The sequence below is a fragment of the Spermophilus citellus genome, assembly GCF_964194105.1.
Source record: "Spermophilus citellus genome assembly, chromosome: 11".
NCBI lineage: Eukaryota > Metazoa > Chordata > Mammalia > Rodentia > Sciuridae > Spermophilus > Spermophilus citellus.
Genome location: NC_138192.1, coordinates 72680705 through 72702968, shown reverse-complemented (window position 1 = coordinate 72702968; position 22264 = coordinate 72680705). Strand labels below are relative to the sequence as shown.

Here is a 22264-nt window from a genome sequence, read left to right as displayed (position 1 = left end):
CAGATTTTAGACAGCTTCAAAGGATCAGCTTCTGGGCCCAGCTGAAAAGATTATCTTTGATATTATTTCCTGACCATCTGGACATGGTTTATTATGACATGGAACTTCTACTGCTTATAAATATAGTCTCGCTTACTGATATTTATCCTAATCTACATTTGGGCCAGGGTAAACTTTAATTTCTCTGCAACTTAAGTGTCATGATTTGTCCCAATGTTGTTCTACTTGAAGTCTTTGAGGAGGAGGACTACAGCCCTATAGACCTTTCATCCAGAGACAACTAAATTAGCCACAATGAAAAGCTTATTGCGAAACTGAACTATGCACAAATCTTGGTCAAGAAAAATTGCAACACGTAGGCTAAATCTGTGAGAACCATTCTTAAGTTTATATCCTTGGAAGTCAATAGGCACTTGGCCATTTATTAACTAAAAATATTTATTTATTCTTACTATGTTCTTACTATATTCTATTTTAAGCTTTGGGCGGGAGATAAATCAGTACAGTACACAAAGATTTCTGCCCTTGTGGAGCTCATATATTTTAGTTGAAGAAAACTGATAACAAATATAATAAAGTAAATGGCCTTTTAATACTGGATGGTAAAAACTGATCCTGGGGAAAAAATAATCATGGTAAAGGTGTGTGTTGGTAGGGAGTCCTGGTTGCTGGGGGAAGTGACCTGCAATAATAGTGGGGTAAATAGTAAATAGTGGGGTCTGCATAGATCTCTAAGAAGATGGGGGAACTAACCATACAGACAAAAAAGAGAGAAAATATTCCAGGCAGAGAAAACAAACAAGATGAAGGATCAACCCAGCACCCTCTCTCTACCCTGACCTGTTCACAGAATTGCATGGAGGTCAGTGGGACTTGAGTAATGAGAGGGATAGAGGCAACATTACAGCTTTATTTTTTCACTAGCTTCTTTCTGTTACCAGTGTCTTAAAAAGACATTTTAACTTTGATGAATAGAAAAAAAAAAACAAAACAACCACTCTACTATTTAATCCCTGGCATATAACTATTTTAGTTATGTCTGTATTCACAGATGAACTAGGAGGTTAAAAGATCAAAACTGAAATTATCTCTGGAGTTTCTAAGACAATTTTATTTACAAGTGCTACAAGGCACTCACAAATATCCACATTCCCAGTTGTCATTGTAAAGAAGAAAGGCTAAGTTTTTATTCTTACAGATGTCTCCACATGCTCCTTGCCTGGACATTCCTTTGGAACAATTCTTGAGCTTGTTCTGAGAATGAGTGTGGGCAACAGCCCTCAGGCTGGTAGACGTCCAGCCAGGCTACCTTGACCTTTTTCTGATTTATATTGGCACTAACAACTAGGTCAGGGATGATCGTCAATTCCTTGCAGATTCAAGTTAATCTTTTGCCCTGGGAGAACATGGAAGTCCTGAGGTATCTCCTTTTTGTCTAAGCTGCCTTATTCTTTCTCTTTGTAGCCATTTCACTCTGTGGCTTCTGCCCCAGTCTCTGGTTTATGGGGTGAAAGGGCCACTTTCTTCAGGTCTGTCTTACTGATCCTGGCCCTACAATCACCTTTTCCACAACTCAGGTATCTGTTATCTAGTTGAATTAAACAATTATTTTTTGTTCTGTTTGTCTGCAGTTAGGGTAATTTCTAGTTCAAATCATAAAGTTCAAGAATGTTAAAAACCAGGGCCTTATTGACATGACTACACTTCTGAAGAATATTTGCAGCTTATTTAGCTCAATTTAGCTCTATTTTGCATAAGAGTCAACTTGTAATCCAGGCTCTAACTCACTGATTTTGTCATTTTTGTAAGGGCATCCATTTCCTCATCTGTGCAATGAAGAGATTAAATTAGGTTATTTTAAGGTTGTCAATTCTATAATCTAGGCTTGGGAGTACAGCAACAAAATAACATTTGCAGCTTTCATTTCATACCTGTATAAGAGAGAGGGAGAGGGCTTGCACACAAGACCAAGAGCAGGCACATGCATCCTCCATGCATCAGCTCAGTAGCTGTTAAAGTCACTTTAGGTTAGGGTTGAAAAGTCAGCTTCAACAACTTGAATTGTTTAAATGGTTCTTTTGTGTGCACTTTTTTTTAAAAAAATATTTTTAGTCATAGATGGACACAATACCTTTATTTTATTTATTTATTTTATGTGGTGCTGAGGATCAAACCCAGTGCCTCACCCATGCAAGGCAATCCCTCTACCACTGAGCCACAACCCTAGCCTTTTGTGTACACTTTGGTGAACGTATCCAGGGGTTTTCTTCCTGGAAAGTACCTAACATTTATGGGTAAACATACATAGTGGTTCCCTAAATGAGGGTAGAGAATTTAGAAAATGAAATGCCATTATTAGTTTTATTTTCAATGCACCTAACCTCCACACTAGTTGTGTTGTGCTGATGGTACATTCATGGTAGATGCCACTGTCAGGAGAATAGTTTTTCTTGCCTCAGCAAATACTAAGTGTCCACAACAGAACTGGGTATTGCAAATTCATATAATCTGTTGACCTACCACCTGGTCCTTCCTGTAGAACCACATTTACATCAGTTCTCCACTTACTGGCAGATGAGAAACGATGACAGCACTCTGAGTCTACGGCAGTTGTTAGATACTTCTGAAATTCTGACATTTTTGGTACTATCTGGGGCTTTCCAAAATCATTACAGTAGATCATACCAAAGTGCCTTAGGCATAAAATAAGAATCACACTGATGTTTTCCACTGGAAGATGAAATCTATTCTCTCCAGGCTATGGTTCATTAGGGTCCATCATCTGGAGAACTGTGTTCTACCAGACAATAGCTGCTTCAAAACAATGGCTCAATTAAAATAGAGCTAACCTTTCAACTGATATTTTATAACTTTCCTAAATACAATTAAATTAAAACATACAGTGTTTAATTCAATGGTTCAGTTAACTTATATTTGCTCGTGCTTAAAACAGAATTTGAGGTCTAACCAGCTGAGAACCTAAGCAGAGCAATGCTCTCCAATTTCCCATTATTCAGCCTTCAATGATTGCTCGTGGCTCTGAAAAGAGATTTTTTTAAAAAATAAATGAATAAATATATATTGATTAAAACATGGAGGATTAGGATCATTTTATAATTAAGTTTCCTAATTCATATCTGATAGAAATGTCAATAGTAACACAATGCCCTTGATAATAGCAAGGCTCCTTTAAAAACCAAAGTCTTGTTTTTCAGAAAAAGTTTGCATTATAAAGAAGATTTTTGCATATACTTCTGCTGGTCCTAGAAAGTGTTTTTATTACTGTGAGGTTCCATTATGCCCATAGCAGAAGACTGATTTTCATTTCAGTCATATCTGCATAAATATGAAAAAAAGCAGGAATAATTGATTTGGTCTTTTACATTTCTGTTTCAGAAAGCTTTAGATATGATGAAATACCTTTCATATAACCACCCAGTCATTTTATATGTGTTACTCACAACCTTCTACCCTGACACATTGAGTAGGCACTGAATGTGGTCCAAATGGCAGTTTTTAAATAAATTGTCAATTTGGATTTTTATCAATGCAAGGTAGAAGACTTCCATCCTCATATTTGTAACTGCTGAAAGTGACCAGCGCATATGCAGACATAGGCCTGGCTGAAAGTATATCAGCATTTTAGGTTGAAAGTGTTTTCCTGAATTTCTGTAGCAGGAATTAAGCGAAGAGGTTGCTATTTTTTTCTGGGAGGGGGCCCTCAAATTCACTATTGATCCCTAAGTCTGTCCTGGTTCCTGCTTCTGTGTATCCCAAATTTCTTCTCCTTTGCCAAGTTGTTTCTAGGTGTGTTCACAATCAGCATCAAAGCCTCCTTCTGTTACCTGCCAGGTGTTCACCTGGCCATCAGCCCCAGTTTCCATGGTTGCTCCTATGCTAATTATTAGAAATGGGAAAGAAAAAAAATCAGATGTGGTTTTAATTCAAACTCAGGAAAAGTTTGAAATAAAATAATTCAAGGGTGAGCCATCCATTTTAATATCAAAACCTGGTAAGATTGGACTATTATTTTTCCTTATTATACTTCCAAACAGAATTTAGGAAATCTGGAATGGTTGCTTAGTCTGTTCAGTATGGCTTCCAGGCCACAAACTCCTAGGCACAAGTAAAAGTCCAGGTCTTAGGGTTCCATCCCCAACTGTTAAAAGGAGAATTGACATCTTTAATTCTGGTCTTCCCGGGGACTTTTAGCACAATAAAATAGCACCAAAGGGCTGTAGGGATCAGTCTCTCATTAAGGTATAGGTATGAGCGTCTATAGATATGTTCCCAAGCTGTGGAGAGACTTTGAGATTCAGATCTACCTAGGAGGCACCACAAATTCATCTGAATGTACATGCCTTCATGAAAACAAAATTTACCCATTCCTCATTAAAAAAAAAAAACCACACTTTAAACAAGAATTTTTTTCCTTAAATTATCATCTGCTAGATAAAGTATTCATAGTTTTATATAGTCTCTTTTGGGAGTAATCTTTCCAGGAGAAAAACATTTCTAAGTATCCTTATAAAAGGAGTAAGACCACCAAGATTGTAATTGATGGATAATTTAGATGGGCACAGATGGTGAAGAATATGAAATATTACTTAAGTGCAAAGCAAAGAAAAGGCTCTTCTCCCTCAGATACAATGAAATGTATCACTTTCCTGATTTAATAAAATTTAATGCATTATAAGTAAAACGTGTAATCTACCTCAAATAAATAGAAACCAGATTCTTAGGACCAGGTTAGCCAAACAACAGATATTCAAACTTTCTAGGAAACAGAAGGACAGAACCAACGCTTAAAGCTGATTTAATTTTATGGTAAATGTAATAATAAAAGAAGTCCCTCCATCTTTTTTTTTTTAAATAGTTTTTCTCCTTAAACCTTTAAAACATATAAGTGTTTGTATGACTTTTAACAGTTATAGGTTCTTCTTTCCAGAGATCAATAACATACAGTTTTCCTTTCTCTTCACTTGGTATTTTGCAAACTAGGTGTTAGAAGCAGGATGGATGGCTATGCAGGAAGTAAACTTAAGCATGTAAATTAGCAATGTACAAAGGAGGTGGCCACTTGGGTACCATCTCTATTCCAGAACAAATATAAACACACATGAAGATGGTGAAGATTTCAAACAAATGTTACAAATACCAGGAATGATCATAGTTAGACAGCTTTTTCATTGAGCAATACGAAAATATAATAGGTACATAACCTTTGGAGTTGGGTACCTAAAGTTCTATTAACAGTGTGAATATAAAGAACCCTTCAAAAAACCAAAAACAAAAACCCTAAATAGAAAACTAATAAATCTTTTTTTTTTTTTTATACTGGGGAATGAAATCAGGGGCACTCAACCACTGAGCCACATCCCCAGCCCTATTTTGTATTTTATTTAGAGACAGGATCTCACTGAGTTGCTTAATGCCTCACTAAATTGATGAGGCTAGCTTTGAAATCACAATCCTCCTGCCTCAGCCTCCCAAACTACTGGGATTACAGGTGTGTGCCACTGAGCCTGGCCAAAAACTAATAAATCTTAATATTAAAAAATAATGTTGTAAACTAAATAAATTACTAAAGCAAAAAAAATATAGTGCCAGAAATTCATAACAGTATAATAGGCTGCTTCATCTTGGCTTCAGAAGATTTCTAAAGTAACTAATTAGTAGCACAAGTTCTAAAGCTTTAACAATTTGGCTAAAACAAAATATAACAAAGAAACAAGAGACTAAAAATTGTATAGGTCTTGAGACAATGACTAAAATGAAGTATATTTAAGATGACTAAAGAAATCAGTTGAATCAGAGTTACCTCACTTTAAATAATTTGAGGAAAATCAAATCAAAAGAAAAATCTTTCTTTTATTGAGCATTGTATGACATAAATTCTTGAGTATCTGAATTGTCTACCATCTATCTGGTGCTATGTTTTAACTGGCCTTGATATTGGCTAACCATAAAAAGAATTGGTTAAGTGGACCATTCAAAAAAGATATTTCAAATAAAATAAGACTTGAAAACTGAAGCCAGGTGTGGAAGTGCATGCCTGTAATCCCAGCTACTAGGGAGGCTGAGGCAGGAGAATCAAAAGTTTGGGGCCAGACTGGGCAGCTTAATGAGAGCCTGTCTCAAAATAAAAGTACAACAACAACAATAATAAAGGCTGGGGATATGGCTCAGTAGAAGAGCACTTGCCCCAGCATGCTCAAGGACCTGGGTTCAATTCCCAGCACAGCAAAAACAAAAACAAACCAAATGAAACCCTTTAACTTAAATTCACTCTTATTCTCACATATAGCCTATGTATTATAGGGTAAATATCTGTGGCAAGGTTTGTAAAAGAATGAAAAAAGTGTGACTTATTTGGGAAACGTTTGTTCAATTACAAAATGTAGGAGTTCTGTCAGAAATAAGTCAATTATTTCCTTCTCTTAAATTCAACCTATGAATTTAAATTAAAACCTCTTTCAAACTATATGTAGAATAAAATTTATTCCAACTCTTTTTCCAATAGATAAATGTTTTCTACCTCTAGACTAAATGAATACATATTTACATCCTTGAAGGAGATAACTGTCATGCATAGATACCATTCTAATAACCATATGTGCTTAGAAATTAATTGGTTAAAGATTTTTCAATTACTATGGTTATCATGAAAATTATTTAAAAACATATACTGATGTGATTTAAGTATTTCTACCAGCCTTTCTTAAATCTGACATCCCCACTGTTCACCAAATGTGCACCAATGTCCACTTCAGAGAAGAAACAGGCAAAGGGCCAAATTTGTGTTTGTAAATAAAGTTTTATTGGAACACTCCCACCCCCCACTTTGTCTATGGCAGTGTTTTCGCTACAGTGGCAAAGTTGAACAGTTGTAACCATGAGTACAAGTCCCACAAGTTTAAAATATGATCTGGCCCTTAACAGAAAAGCTTTATGACCCCAGGGTTTCAGAGTCACATCAGAGGATATATTACAGGAAACTTAATCATGGTACCTGACACGTGGCAATTGTGTAGTTTCATGGCCAACTTCACCACATTTTCTTCTGACAAAGGATGTATAAGAGATTTAAATTTCATGGCTATTCTGAAACCCATTAAATATTACCCTCAAAGTTCAAACAAATGATAAAGAGTTCTGGTAGCTATCACCATCAAAAGTCTCACGATCAATTACAACTACAACACTATGGTAATCTGAAAGGCAGAGAGTTTTTTCACTAACTTCTAAAAGCAAAAACTGATTGGATTCAATATTACTTTCTCTGCTGCTAAATGTGCCATTACTTTATGGCTTTTAGAAACAGATATAAATAAAATAGAGAACCATGGAGTAAGCAGTGTTTACCCAATTTTTCTCCTGTGCTACATTTATGGTCATGTTTCAAGATCAAGAACTCATAATCTTGTTTACTGTAGGTTCTTTAGTTAATATTTAATCTTTAATGGATTTTTTACCATGGAAAATGCTGTAATAAAAATTTATTTGTACAATAGTAAATGATATGATAGTGTCACCAATCACTTCTGGTGGGCCTGGCCAGAGCGTGGTGCTTGATTTGCAATACTTCTGAATCATCCTTCATATTTTCCTTCTTCTCCCTTATCAAATGCATGCTCTCCAAACACACTCTGCTTGCAAATCACGTAGCTATTTTAAATTATGCATATTATATCATTTTTCTCATTTAACTTTAAGTCCTCAGAAGTTTCATACCATATAACCCTCATAATACATCATAGTAGCCTGGGGTCAAATGGACCTTCTGGGCTCTGTTCACTCCCACTGGCCTAGTCACACTAACCTGTAGAGCTTTTAATGGGAAAGGTCACTTCTGAGACATTTAACCTGCATTCCATGTCAAAATGACAAGTGATATGGGGTTTAACAGACTTAACCTTCCATTTTTTTTTTGCAGTAATCCCTGGGGACAAAGGCATGGACCGCCTTATGAGATCTAGAAAACCCATCTGAGTGAAAACAGCCAGGAAGATCAGTAGGGGGCAGCCTGTGCTCAAAGAAAATAGAGCTTCTGCAGGACACAAAAGCCATCATATTCACTTGAACTGCCAAGTTCTGGAGGCCCCAAATGACAATAGGCAATCAAGGACTCAATTTTTTGCTATAAATGGAAGATGGAAAAAGTCTTCTTCAGGTCACTTAGCTTGGGCTGGTGCCGCAAGTTGTCAGGAGGAGTTCAGAGGACTCTTATTATCCTCATCAGCCTAATCTTCCTCTTCCTTCAGCTGACGAGCTCCCCACCTCCATCTCCAACAAGTGCCCAGAACTCTAGCTGTAGAATTCACTGGAAGCTTCTTTTGCCTCCACACAGATCTCTGGCCACACATTTTTCCCTAGCTGGAATGCCATTTCCTTCCTCCAAGCCGCACGACCGCTCGAGCACCCGGAAAACTCCTAACTACCCTCTATTTTGCCTACTAATTTTCATGCACCAAGGGCTCTGACACTGTAGTTTATTCTTCACACCAACATAAAGCAAGTACCAGATGAACTACATCTTATACGGAAACGGAGGCACAGAGGCACTAAACAACTTTTCCAAAGTCACAGAGTGACAAAGGCCAGGGTTAGATCTGAATCCAGTTCTGTGTGACTCTTCAGAGTTCAGGCTCCTAACTACCAAAGTTGCCACTTCTCAGAAACAAAACTATATGGAAAGATGACCCCAGGAAGGAGGATGGCCGCACTTTGGAAAACACAAATAAATGAAAGTCTGATGACCAGAAAAAGAAGAGATGTGGATCAAGAGTCAAAGTGCAAGGATTGGCCTTGAGGGGGAGAGGCACCTCTTAGGAGACCAAAGAGAAGCAGAGAAGGTTTGTTGGTATTTATGAGGACGAAAACAGAGGGAGTTCAGGATTCCAAGAGGACATTTAGAGCTATAAAAAGTTAAATTCCCCCCCCCCCAAGAATTCTGTGACGATTAGAGCGGAAGCTCCCAGAGGCATATGGATAATGGAACCTCCCAGATGAAAGGGAAATGTCCCAAGGGTCAGTGGCACCACCTCCCAAGAGAGTAGGACTCCTGAAGCCCTAGACTTAGGGACCCAGAGCTCTAGAAAAGCAGGCTGCTGGGTCCCAGCGTGTGGGTCCCTCGGTACTGCAGCAATGCTGCTATCCTCTGCTGTACACTGGCTCCTGCCGTCCTGCACAGTGGGAACAGCAGTGTGTGACCCAGTGTGTGTCGGTGGTCAACTCCCTGGCTGTGAGATCTAATGGTGCTTATGAGCCTCTCTGGCAAGACACATGGATGTTTGCCAGAGTAAGCCATTATGGAAGGCAGCCTCTGAATCAAACCCTACAAAGTGTTCCATAAAACACATTTCTTCTCCAGATAATAGTGTTCTACTATTCTCCCACTAGCCTCCCCACAGCACGGATTGAGATGCTTTTGATCACAGATGGTAGCTTATTAAAATGTGCTGCCTCCTCTTCCCACTTAGATTCTGAAGGCCCTGTAGAGATAGAGAAATGGGATAGAGGCTGAGAGCCAGAACTGCCCACCTCAGAAGAAACCTAAGCTTATTCAAAGGCCCAACATTTCGACTCAAATCACAAGCAGACATGTGAAAGAGCAGCTTCGCACATCTGTGAAAGAGAGGTTAAGTGGCATGCTGACCTTGTGGATAAGTAGAGCCCCAAGGTTACCCAGAGTCCTACCTCAGTCCCTACCTCGCTCAGGATGGCCAATGTCACCTGCTGTGATGTTAGCTCTTCCAGCAGAGAAAGGACTTGCTGATACCATGTGAGGGTTAGTGGTTCTCACATATCTGGGTCTGTAGAAACACTTTATATTCTTGAAAATCATTGAAGACACCAAAGAGTATTTATGTGGGTCTATCAGTATTTACCATATGACATGTTAGAACTGAGAAACTAAATATTTAAAAACTGGTATTAATAAGAACAAATTTTATTATATGTCAACAAATATGAAAGATAGCTATATTTTCCAAAATAACAAAAAACAATGGTGACTAGAGTTGTGCTGTTTCATATTATTGCATATCTCTTGCTTAATACGTGAGAGTTGGATTCTCACAACTGCATATACATTCAATTTGTTGCCAAATGTCATTTTGGTTGAAGCACTTTACAGAAAACCAGTACCACACAGATACATGGTTAGAAAAAGGAGAAATATCTTAATACCTTTTGTTGTTATTGTTATTGTGCCAGGGATTCAACCAAGGGCCTTGTGCATGTGAGGCAAGCAGTCTACCAATTGAGCTATATTCTCAGCCCTTAATACCTCTTTTGAATAGTCATGAATATTCTTCTCTGATGCTATACCAAAATTTGACAAGTCAGATATTCTCAAAGGTGAGTTTAGTGTGGAATCTAGAACCCTATCAATACACTTTACATTCTATTCCACTAAAATCCATTGGTCTGTCTTGTGCTTCAAGGTACTTTTTGCTCACATGTTATTTTTTATCACATTGTGCACTAGTCATTTGGAAAATAATGGTTAACTGAGTTCATGATATATTTTGTTATACAATATTTTTAAAAAATCACATTTTCTAATAAAACCACGAATCTCAACAGAAACATTCAAGTATTGAGATGCTCTCAAGCTCTCCCTGGTAGATACAAGTTTTCCAAACATATAATTTTTGCCTGAAAGTTTAAGATTTCTCTTGAAGAAATAGCTTGTCATTTGCTTTACTCAAATAACTAGATGAACTCACTTTGCACATATTCATGAAAATGCCTGCAATGACACAAGCTGGAATAGCATAGTTTGCTGGCCACTCTTTCAAGTAAGAATGGAATGCTATAAAAAACCGGGAGCCTGTTCAGCTCACAATGCAAAAAAATAAGCTCATGAGGACTCTCCCAGGATGCCACTGTGCACTGTGATGCCATCACAAGTCCTTTGTGCCCTCCCATTCCATCACATGGTCACGTTTTAAACAGAGATTTAATACAACTAACACTTCCGGATCCTCCATCAAGAACATTCTCAAGTGAAACTGATGTTCTTTTCTTCCTGCAAGTGTGTGGCATTGAAGAACACAAAGACTACTTGTGCAACTCAGTGCCGCCAGCAGTCTCATTAGTTTTGATTGTTTTACTCACTGCTACCTTCACACACTCACTGCAGATTTTCACTCAGTGAGCAAGGGGAATGCCATCTCGTGCTATAATTGGTGACCTCCTGAAAAAGTCTCTATGATCTCCAAGGATTCAGAGGCCACACCTTGAGAAATGCTAATTTGAACAATTAATTTCCAGACATGATTCTAGGAAATGATAATTAGCCATATTATTCATAATAGCTGCACCGGTCAGGATAAACTGGGTTAGGAGGGAATACCAAAGTCTTCAGAATCTTAGTTGTTTAAAATGACTGACTTACTATGTGTTATCAAGGGTTGGGAGCGAAGTGAAGAGAGGGTCTGCTTATTCAAGTCACCCAGGGACCCAGGACAATGAAGCAGCCTCTATGTCAAACTTAGTCACTGTACTGGAGAGAAAGTGAAACCCCTAGAGGGTATCACACCAGCAATTAAGTGACATAAATCAGCTGTGTTCACAGACTACTAGTCAGATGGTTCCATTCAATCACAAAAAGGGGTGTGTTACAATCCTAGATGTGCTAGAGGATGCAGAGCTGGCCACACCTGGTGGCTGCACAAATAACATGCACTGAGCACTCCCACAAGGTAGGTTATATTATATGGACTTCATTTTTTTGGATAAGCAAACTGAAACTTCACCTTTTTGATTAGCACAGAGAGGTAAAGAAACTCACTTAAGGTCACACCAAATTAGGAGTGATACTGAACTGAGAAGATAGGTGGATTCCAGAGTTCATGACTTTTTTATTTTTTGGTTCTGGGTATTGAACCCGAGGGTGCTTTACCACTAAGTGACAAGCCCAGCCCCTTAGAGTCTCACTAAGTAACTTAGCGAGACTCAGCCTCCCAAGTTGCTGGGATTACAGGCACGCGCCACCACACCTGGCCAGAGTCTATGATTTTAACCTCTAAACCATACTACCCATAATAATGTCTTCCCTAGCCTAGGACAAAATAAGAAAAATAAAACTTTAAATGATTACAATTTAAAGCATTGTCCCTTATAAGATATCCTTCCTTCTTTTCTTTTGTTAAATATGTCCTTTCCTTTATGAATTAGTGGTGAGAAAGGGTAGGTGCTTTTAACCATTTCCTTACTAAGTAAAGGATTGGCAACCTCAAGTTAGTTCTTCATAGTAATTTTGTTAATTTTAATAGGTTAAAAATGAAAAAGAAAATCTGTGAGCACTAGTTTTAGGTTTGATTGTTTTACTATAGGCTTTGATTCAAATTTTGATCATTAATTGCCAGGTACTGCTCTAAGTTCTATTTATCAAGCATTGTACTAGATAGTTTTATGTACATTATTTCATTTAAACCTACACCAGCTTGCATCCTTGTAAGAATATTAAAGAATGCATTTTCCTTTACCCTAAAGATCTGGGCCATGGCCTGGCTCCAAAAGGCAGCTGAAAGCACTCACAATGGTAGGCACTGGCTATTGTCTATCAAAAGTAATCAGAGAGTAGACACAAATCTGTAAATAAGTTTCTTGCTAAACTTAATCATCATACCTCTCTGTCAGGAATCTTTGGCATGATGGGGGTGTTTTTCTCAGGTTAAAGACCAAGAAAGCAACAAGCTGACTTTGCCAACCAGGCCCTGGAACACTGCCAAGGATGCTTTCCTGAACATGAGCAGGACCCACTGGCCCAGGGCCCAGGCCTTGGAGCCAGAGAGCAGCTTCGTTAAAGGGGACACAAGGTTTAGATATAAGCAAGCTGTTCTGAGCCCAATACAAGAATGCATATTAGCTTTCCTCAGAAAATTTATATGTGCAGGAGAAATGCTCATTGTGAGTAGATGTTACAGCACAGAATTTTAACAACAATAAAAGTTTTGAAAAAAGATGTTTCAAATATCATTGAACACCAAGAAAATATTGTATTAGGAAGATATCTTTTTTTTAATAAAAGAAGAAAGAAAGGGTAGAAGAAGGGAATGTGGGAAGAAGAAAAAAGGAAAATTTTCTTTAAAAAGTTTACATATTTTGGTAGCATACCATATTTAATCATAAGCCTGGAAAGATTAATATATTCAGCCTCACTGACCAAATAAGTACCAGCTTTGGTAGAGAGCAAGAGGCTGTGTGCTCTGTCAACAATGGTATGAAAGGTTCTTCCTTTATTTTTAACCCCCAGATTCTTTGTGGAAACATTTTTTCCCCCAATGGTGGAAAAAGGAGAAGAGTTGGTGAATAGGAAAGCAATTTCATAAAGATTCATGAAACCATTCAGTCAAAAATTTTGATTTCTAAACCTCATTTATATACTGATTCAAGAGTCTGAAGCATGCATATGGATCCAGTGTTTATAAATCCTGATCTCTATTTGAATATAGCCATTCAAGCTTACTGCTTAGTAGGGGAGCCTAAGAAGCATTTTGATAACCCTTCTTTTAACAGTCTCATGAATAGCCTTCAGAAGTTAGTTTCCATAACATATTACCAAGGAGTATCTTCAAACATCCCTATTTCATGATTAAGAAACAGGCTGTCTTTAGGAGGTGCAGTTAATAGTTCCAACATAGAAGATGGAGAGTGTATCTGGCAGACAGAACACACCATAAATTGTCACTGATGGCTGGAACAGCAGGTTCTCCAGGTGGGAGTGTAATGAGGACAGGGTGACCAAGGACCCATGGGGTCAGTCAGCAAGATATGACCGGAAACACAAGAACCACAGTGCTCTAATGCCAGATGGCAATATGGTAAAGGTCTTTCTTATCAAAACCTGTGCCAACTAATAAGCACATCTGATAGTGACCTCATTTCCATTTTGTGCAAGAAGTAAGAATAAGCCAACTGTACCAGGAACATACAAAAATACTCTGACCAACAGAAGAAGAGAAGGGTGCTAGACAGCTAAAACAAGCTACTAGAGCAGACTTAGGAAAAAAAATCTGTGTGTATATTGTGTGTGTGTGTTTATATATACACACACACACACACATATATATATATATACATATACATACATATATATATATATGTATACATATATACACACACACACATTGTATCAATATATATATAAATTTTGTAAACACTGACAACACACAGGCCTAGAATCAGTTCTACAAACCGCACTGTAAAATTATCTTTTTTATAGGTGTTTTCTATACTTGTGCTAAATATGTGAAAAATCACACAAAATGATACACTTCAACCATTAAAAGTAATCCTCCCATGGAAATTATTGAGATAATGGTCATTTGGCTTAAAATAATGAAGCTTCCCTGAGTTCTGCTGGCTCACAGTTTTCGGAAGACAAGAACAGCTACTCTTGCTTTAATCAATCTCTTTGATTTTGTGTAGCATCCCTAATTCTCATCAAGCAAAGGGGAATCAACAAAATGGTAATGAGTTATAAAAGTCTTACTACCTCTAACATGAAGAGCCTGGCAGGGCAAGGCAAGAATTGTACATGTGTCTAATCTAAGAGTGAATTCTAGGGCTTTGGTAAACTTGGATTCCAATTCATTCCCACATTACATGTTCTTGAGAAACTTACATAAACTCACCAGGCACATAGAAAATAGTTGGTGCTTGCCTTGCATGCACAAAGCCCTGGGTTCAATCCCCAACACCACACACACAAATAAATAAATAAAAGAAAATAGGAGTCTACGAGTTTCAACTGAATAATGGTTTTATGGTTTTACCCATAAGAAAGAGGAGATTTAGCTGGCATATCATCACTGAAGGACGTTTCAATGTTTCCAGAAACTGGCCCAGAGTGTTTGGTGCAAAGAATATAGGGACCACAAATTGTAGGTGTCAATGAATCTTCTACCATGCCAAAGCTCATCTTGAAAGGGACCATCTACTTTTTCTGAGAGTCAGATACCTATACCATACTAAGGCCTTGCAGCCATAAAAGTCAGGAAAGGTAGCTTTTTGTCAGCCAAGAAAGCTACTGTGGCTGAGATGTAGAAGAGCTGGGGAAAGGAGACTCAGACTCTAGACCATAGACTCCTAAGTGCTTGTCAGCTGCCAATCAGATACTATTTTGCAATTTAGCAGATTACTGGGCTAACCAAAATGATACATTACAGTATTATGCTCCATCATAACATACAATGCTGTTTGCAAAGGAACTGATCCATTTATTCCTGGACTTATTAACCCTACCATAAGCAGGTACTTTGATAGTCACAAGCGATACAAAGATAAGCATATCCTGCTTCCTATAGGCTGAATGTTTGTTTTCTCCCAAAGTCATATGTTGAAATCTTAATTCCTAAAATAACAGTATTTGGAGGTGGGGTCTTTTGCGAAGCGCCCTTATGGGTGAATTAGTGGCTTTAAAGAACATCTCAAATATGTCAAAATACATTCTATTTCTATGCATAACTAAAAAGAACAAATAAAAATAAATAAATAAAATTAATAGAAAAAAAGAATGTCCCAGAAATTTGTTTTGTCCCTTTTACCATTTAAGGGCATAGTGAGAAGGTGCCATCTATGAGAAAGTGGAACTTTCGCCAGATAATGAATCTGTTGGTGCCTTGATCTTGGACTTCTTACCTTCTAGAACTATGAAAAATAGATTTCTACTGTTTATATCAAAAATTTGTTTTTCTTTTGTAGTGCTGGGTGTCAAACCCAGAGCCTCATGCTGGCTAGGCAAGTGTTCTAACAATGAATTACATCCCCAGCTGATTTCTGTTGCTTGTCAACTGTATAGTCTATGTATTTTGTTATAGCAACTCAACTGAACTAAGACATTGCTCTTTACCCTCCAGGTCTACTGAAAGGAGAGAGGCAGGTCACCATACTGTCAAAATATAACACAATAAGTGTAGGATACTCTTATCAACTAAATAAAAAAGGTAATCAAAAATCTTGAAACAGAATAAGGTATCAAAAAAGAGGCTAATTTTGGTTATATCTTGTTAGTGACAAAGAGGAAATAGGGTATACTCTAGCCATAGACAGTCTTATAAAAAACAAACAAACAAATAAATAAATAAAAGAAAATAGGAGTCTATGAGTTTCAACTGAATAACGGTTTAACCCATAAAACAGAGGAGATGCACAAAGAAATTTAATATATTTGAACAACAGCAGCAACAAAAACAGAGATGCACAGGAAAAACTTAATGTGCCTAAACAATGGTGAGAAGATATTTGTAGCTAAATCCTATGTGTATGGAGAAATGGATGATAAGTGGGAGAGGTAGATTTGAGTCATACTGTTTATAATCTTGAATATTACCCCAAGTAGTTTGGGCTTTGTCTTAAAGGTTTAAGAAATATAACTCTGAGGCAGCAGATAAGATTGACAATTTTAGAACAAGGAGGCTATTATAATAGACTCTATAAATGCAGAGAGGGCTCAAACTAAGTGTGTCAGTGATATTAAGGGAGTAGGACTAGAGGAGAACAAAGAAAACCTTCCCAGTTTCCATGACTGTCGGTTAGAAGGGCTATGTGGAGAGAGATTGTGTTTGCAGTTGGGAACATTTTGCATGTAAGGTTCAGTTTCCTGATTCATAAAATGAAGATAAATAAAAAATAACCAAACTGGAATCGGAGTTGTTGCAAGGATTAAGTAATATAATAAACAAAAAGAACATAATATTATTCTTTGTGAGCAGAGATGAGGAAGTGTGGACCCAAAGAAAATCTGATTAGAAGAGAAACATTTGGGAATTTCTGGCACATGGGTTATTGTTGGACATTTTGGAAAATATAAGCTCAGTAATCCTACAATTTGGGACTAGAACCAAATTGGGGCATTAAAATGAAGGCAAGAAAACTATGAAGGTCTGATCCAAGTGTGGGAATCTTGAGAAAACAACATTATGAAAAAAATAAACAGCAAATGACCCAAAGCACGAATTCTGCCCAGAAGCTGGTAGGATGGGAGTTGGAGTGAGTGGATTTAATAGTCAGGTGGCCATGGGTACTCTCAGAGCAGGAGACTCCAGTAGAGAGAGGGTGAAACACCACCATTGTTCATTTAGGAATGCTGCATTTTTTAGGCATATTTTGATAACCCTTTTATTAGAGCATTAATTCTGCAGGGCTGGAAACACTGAAACTTTACTGTTTTCCAGGATTCAAAAGGAATTTTCTCCTCATTTAAATTGGAAAACAGAGGGACTTGGGGATAAGACTGAGAGAAAATTACTGCCATCAGGATTCAATTGCTATATTTTTTCATAGGTAAGAGAACACTGCGTTTTGGGGGGAAGAAGGAAGGGGCAATAGGAATGAAATACAAAACAGCACAAACACAGAAACATTTTTGTAATAATGCAGAGTGTACTGCTAACCTAGCACTGCCAGGAGAACAAAAGGTGAATGCTTTTGAGACTCTACAGCCACCTGCCAAGGGCTATTCAAGATGCACCTCTACAAGCACTTTACAACATAACCACTCTTACCTTCCTTTTGATATCAGTGAACTGGGAAAACATTAAAGACCAATAAAATGACAGCTCCAGGATGTAATAGTAGTGAAGGTCAGTTGTGAGTGGCTGAGGATGAAAGAAAAAAGGAAAAGATTAATAGTTAATAAGGAACCCAATCTGTATGCCAAACATCTCAAACTCAGTGCTGAAAAGTAACAGGGTTCTATGCCTTATGAATGCAATTCCTGCTTATTCTCTTTGTGATAATGGAGCTTTTAAGGGTGCCTCTAATCCACAGTTCTCTGGCATCATTTTCATTTCATCTTAAAGCCCAAAAGCATTAATTAGCATGAATATTTGATATCAAATTCATTATTCAGTTTAATAATAGCATTTATGGTTCTTTCACATGAGTAACTGAAAATTCCTTAGGCAATCTGAAAAAAAAATATTCTAATATATATATGCAACAAACAAAAAACAAACAAAAAACCTATGGCTGCTGTCAGAGTACAAAGTACAGGGACCTCGAATAGTACAGAGGATAGAAACTGGATTATTATGTGGGTCATCGAGCCATAGTTTCGAGTTCTGCATGAATCAGGAAGCTTTCTTGTTACTAGAAAATGTTCAGTACATTTAAAATATCAAAAAGAATGATTCAAAAATATTTATTAAAAGATCAGAGGAATAGGAAGACTGCCAAGAGATACCAGACTAGGCAACCAGCCAGGAAATCTGAGATAGAAGCCCAGCTCCACAGAATTGTAGGTATAAAACTGGGCCTTACTTACTTGTAAAATGTGGAGCAAGGGGTGGTCTCTTATCTAATTGCCTCAGAGGTTCAGGAATCAGGGGGAGGGCTCAGAAAGACAATGAAGTCTAAATCCATAACATGATTTTCAAAAACATGTTTGTGAGCTGTTTTGAGTTGTTTTAATTGAGTTGTAATGAAATGTTTTCTATTATCAGAATGAATGAAAAACCTCTGAGTATCATCAGGCAAACATGTCCATACCCTGCATACAAAGTAATACTATACACAGTCAGTGCAATTAAAGTTATGTGTTCTGTACCCTGATGATATATAACAAGTTGACTATCACAAGAAGCTGTCACTCATTTAATCAGCATCACTATGAATGGGCATCAAGAAAAGCGACTATCCCTTTCAAATTTTTGCAATAGAGTAGATGACAGGATAGGACACTTTCTAATCAGCAATCTTTAAAGGACAGTGAATGAGCATTACTATGGACCAAATGTTTGTCTCTCTAAAATTCATGGGAAAGCCTAATTTTTCACTGAAGCCTAATAACCAATGTTATGGAATCTGGAGGTGGACCTTTGGGTGGTAATCAGGTCATGAGACTGGATCCCATATGTATATGAACACTTCTTACGATATTCTGTTATGGTTGCCTCAACTGACTAAGACAAGCATCAAGGTTTTCTTCAGCTCAGCATCACCCTTGAGAGAAATTATTTGTCACTGAACTATCCTTTTATAAACTGAAGGCATTAGCAATGAAGGATGGGTATTCAGGGCAGATGTTGGTAGCAATGCAGCCAAGAAAATAGGGCCCTGGAATTTGACCTTAGAGTCAAGGTCAAATTTCAGTTTTAATGAGATTCCCTTAACTCAGCACCATTACCTGGAAAAATGCCCCAGAAGGGTCATAAGGACAAGTTAGTTCATCTCCAGAAACTTCAGAAATAGAACATCACATTATAATTACCATTTCCATGGATTGCTCTGCAACTGGCAAAGTTCACTCACATGTTAACTTTCTTATGAAAGTTCTAAAGGATTGTATAGTTGGCAGAAAATAGCTTAATTAATTAACTGAGATTAAAAGGCCAAACCCAAGTCTCATAGCTAGTGAGTCTCCATGACCATTGCAGAGGGGCTTCTCATGCCCAACCTGTGTTCCTTATTACAAGCTATACAAGGGCCAGTTGAATGCAAATTTATATTATTTTAATCTTAAAATGTACACATATATAAAATTATTACATACAAAACAAATACACATGCTTATACAAAAGGAGCATGTGTGTCCTTAATAAAACTGAAGTAGACCACTACTATTTCATCTAAATATATGTTTAATTACTTATGTAGTAAGTATGCTAAAGATATAACAAATGTGCTTCATGAGCATGCTCAATTTTTGAAAGTGCTCTGAAGGATTGACATTGACTCTGACCTGCAATCTACCATATATGTTTACAGAGACACAATTACACACACAGCCCTGTATTTGCATACATGGTAATTTTATGCTGCTTAATTTTTTTACCATACACCCAAAAAACCTTTTTAAATTCATATATGGCATTTATCAAAGATTCTCACTGTTCCCACAAGAGATCATGAATCTGCCCTTGATTTTGGGAGCTTTATATTGAATTATCCAGTGTTAAGAAATGATGCCTTATCAGAAGACAATCTTGACCTGAATTTGCACCTATGGAATCTTTCCTTTCATATTAATGATGTTTCCTATTCTTAAACATAGCTGTATCAACCAGACTCTCAGACTTTTATGCTGAATCTATAGTCTGTCCATTAAATAAATTGCGGCTACATTTTGGACCATAATCTTAGCAACTCATTTTCCCAGAAATGAGCTATTTGTCAGTTTCAGCCATCAATGTGAAAATTATTTTGGACTACAGTATAGTTAAGAAGAAGAGAAGGTATTACATTTCACACAGCATTTATCTCAATGTCCTTCATGTTACAGAATTTATCTCATAAACACAGTGCATTACAGTAGCTGCCATGCCAACATTCCAGTTCAGGATTTTAGGAGCCTTTAACATCCTTTTATAAATGGAAATTTAGATATATATATGGCTTGTGCTGCTCGGTGTACCCTTACAAGATACAAAGAAGACCTCAAATGACAATGTTCAAGGTAGACAGCAAAGCAGCAGTTAGGCCCTAGAGTAACAATTGTGTCAAATAAGGGATTGGCTCTAACACTGTTGTAGTCACTATCAGATGTCTCTGGAATGCTCTGCTCTCCCTAACTATGTCATGTTGCTTATTTACATTCTTTTCTAATCTGAATAAACTGCTTGAAAGAGATGGAAGTGCAAATTGGAGTTCCATTTCAATGTGTTCTTAGCTTTGAACTTGCCCAAGGAGCATCCAATACCAGGCCCTAGCCCATGCTGCGAATCTGTGTGTAATAGAGAAGATGTGGAGCATGCTGGGCCACATTAACCCTAAGCATACCCCAAAGCCCAAATGCCTCTAAAGAGATAACTACAAAAGAACCCCAAGCTCAGAAAATCAAAGTTGCTTAATGTATCTCTTTGTCACCAAAATACCTAGCTGCATTTGCTTTTCTTATATAACATATTCCCAAATGAACTAGAATTTTCTAGAAAAGTCCCTGCTTTGATGGTCAAATATTAACCATCTGGGATTGCAACAACACACACTGACATCACTGAATTCACACATAGATACAAAGGTGTGTTGGTGGGCAGGGATCTAAAGTGCTCCCTTTCTGGCATATGATTTAATCTCACTTTCAGTGACGTTTTCTTGAGTTGCAGGAATAACGATCCATGTGTAATGGTACAAGTCCGTTTTTCTGCACTGAAGGAAATGACACTTGATTTGTATATTCAGAAGCTGCTTCTAAGCTACAAAGTGAACTGAACTCAGTGTGCCTCTTCCAGCTCTCCCGCTTAAGGTGAAGGCAGGCCTTAGACTTCAGTCTTCCCTCAATAATGAGAAGCCCATTGGCTACAAATAGGAATTGCCCACCCAGTGAACTGACTGCATCCTATTTAGCAAATATAAACTTCCAAGTTTACTCCATCTGCTAAAGCAACTGGATTCTGAACTTCATTAAGAACACAAAAACTATTGTCCACACTAAGTCATGTCATTAGGGGCAGGGCTAAAACACAAGTGGCTGCCCAGCCATGCCTGAAACCATGAAACTGATGTGCAGAAGTTAGGGAAGGAAGACAGAAAGGCCTGCTTACCTGATAGGGGTAGTTGTACCAGCAGTGCCTTGTATTCCACAGCCAGGGGGTCTGAAAAAAAGGACAAAGAAATATGCTTTACATCTTTTAGAACATTGGTAAGAGATGTTTATGAGGGCTCTTTGGATTTCCATAATTTACTGGCATGAGAACTGTTACTTGTTAAAACAAGTAGGTAAAGGAGATTAAAGCAACTAGTAACCCACCATACCTTCTTTCTGATTCATCTTCTAACCTCAACTGGTAGTATTTCAGGTCATATCTGGCATGACATTTTGCCTCATGCTTTTTTATATTTTGCTGGTCACTTAGACATATCCCTGCAATGTAACCAGTCTCAACAGCAGAGCCTCCAGAGCCTCGCCAGGACCAGTGGTAGATCACCCATCTCACTAATCAAAGAATACAAGTTTAATACGTTGTTGTATTTTTATAGTTGTATAGATAATACATGTCCACTGAGGAAAACACACAAGATAAAGAAAAGGGCAAAAAAATTTAAATAATTCAAATTCTCATCACCATTACCATCTTGCAGTATTACCTATTTTTGTTTTTTTTCCCTCTATGTAACATTAACATAAATATAAATATAGATTTATTTTCAAATATACATATATATGTTTTTGAAGCATGGGCAAAGCTCACCAGAATCTATTTTAAAGTATAATACAAATATTAGTTATTGCTTTTTTCTCTGGTAAAGTCATTTATCTCCACAATTAATTGAAAGCCCCTAAGGAAAATGATGCACTAGGCACATGTTT

At 37.4% G+C, this 22264-nt stretch overlaps 1 protein-coding gene across 2 annotated transcripts in view; it reads right to left on the bottom strand.

Moving 5' to 3' along the window:
- The window catches only part of CERS6 (ceramide synthase 6), a 285324-nt gene that overhangs the window by 47319 nt on the left and 215741 nt on the right, over positions 1–22264 (bottom strand). For both annotated transcript variants that reach the window (XM_081261499.1, XM_081261500.1), the window contains exons 5-6: positions 21498–21548; positions 17520–17612 (exon numbers count right to left, since the gene is read on the bottom strand). In XM_081261499.1, coding sequence (XP_081117625.1) covers positions 17520–17612; positions 21498–21548 — 144 coding nt within the window. The remainder of the gene's footprint in view (positions 1–17519; positions 17613–21497; positions 21549–22264) is intronic.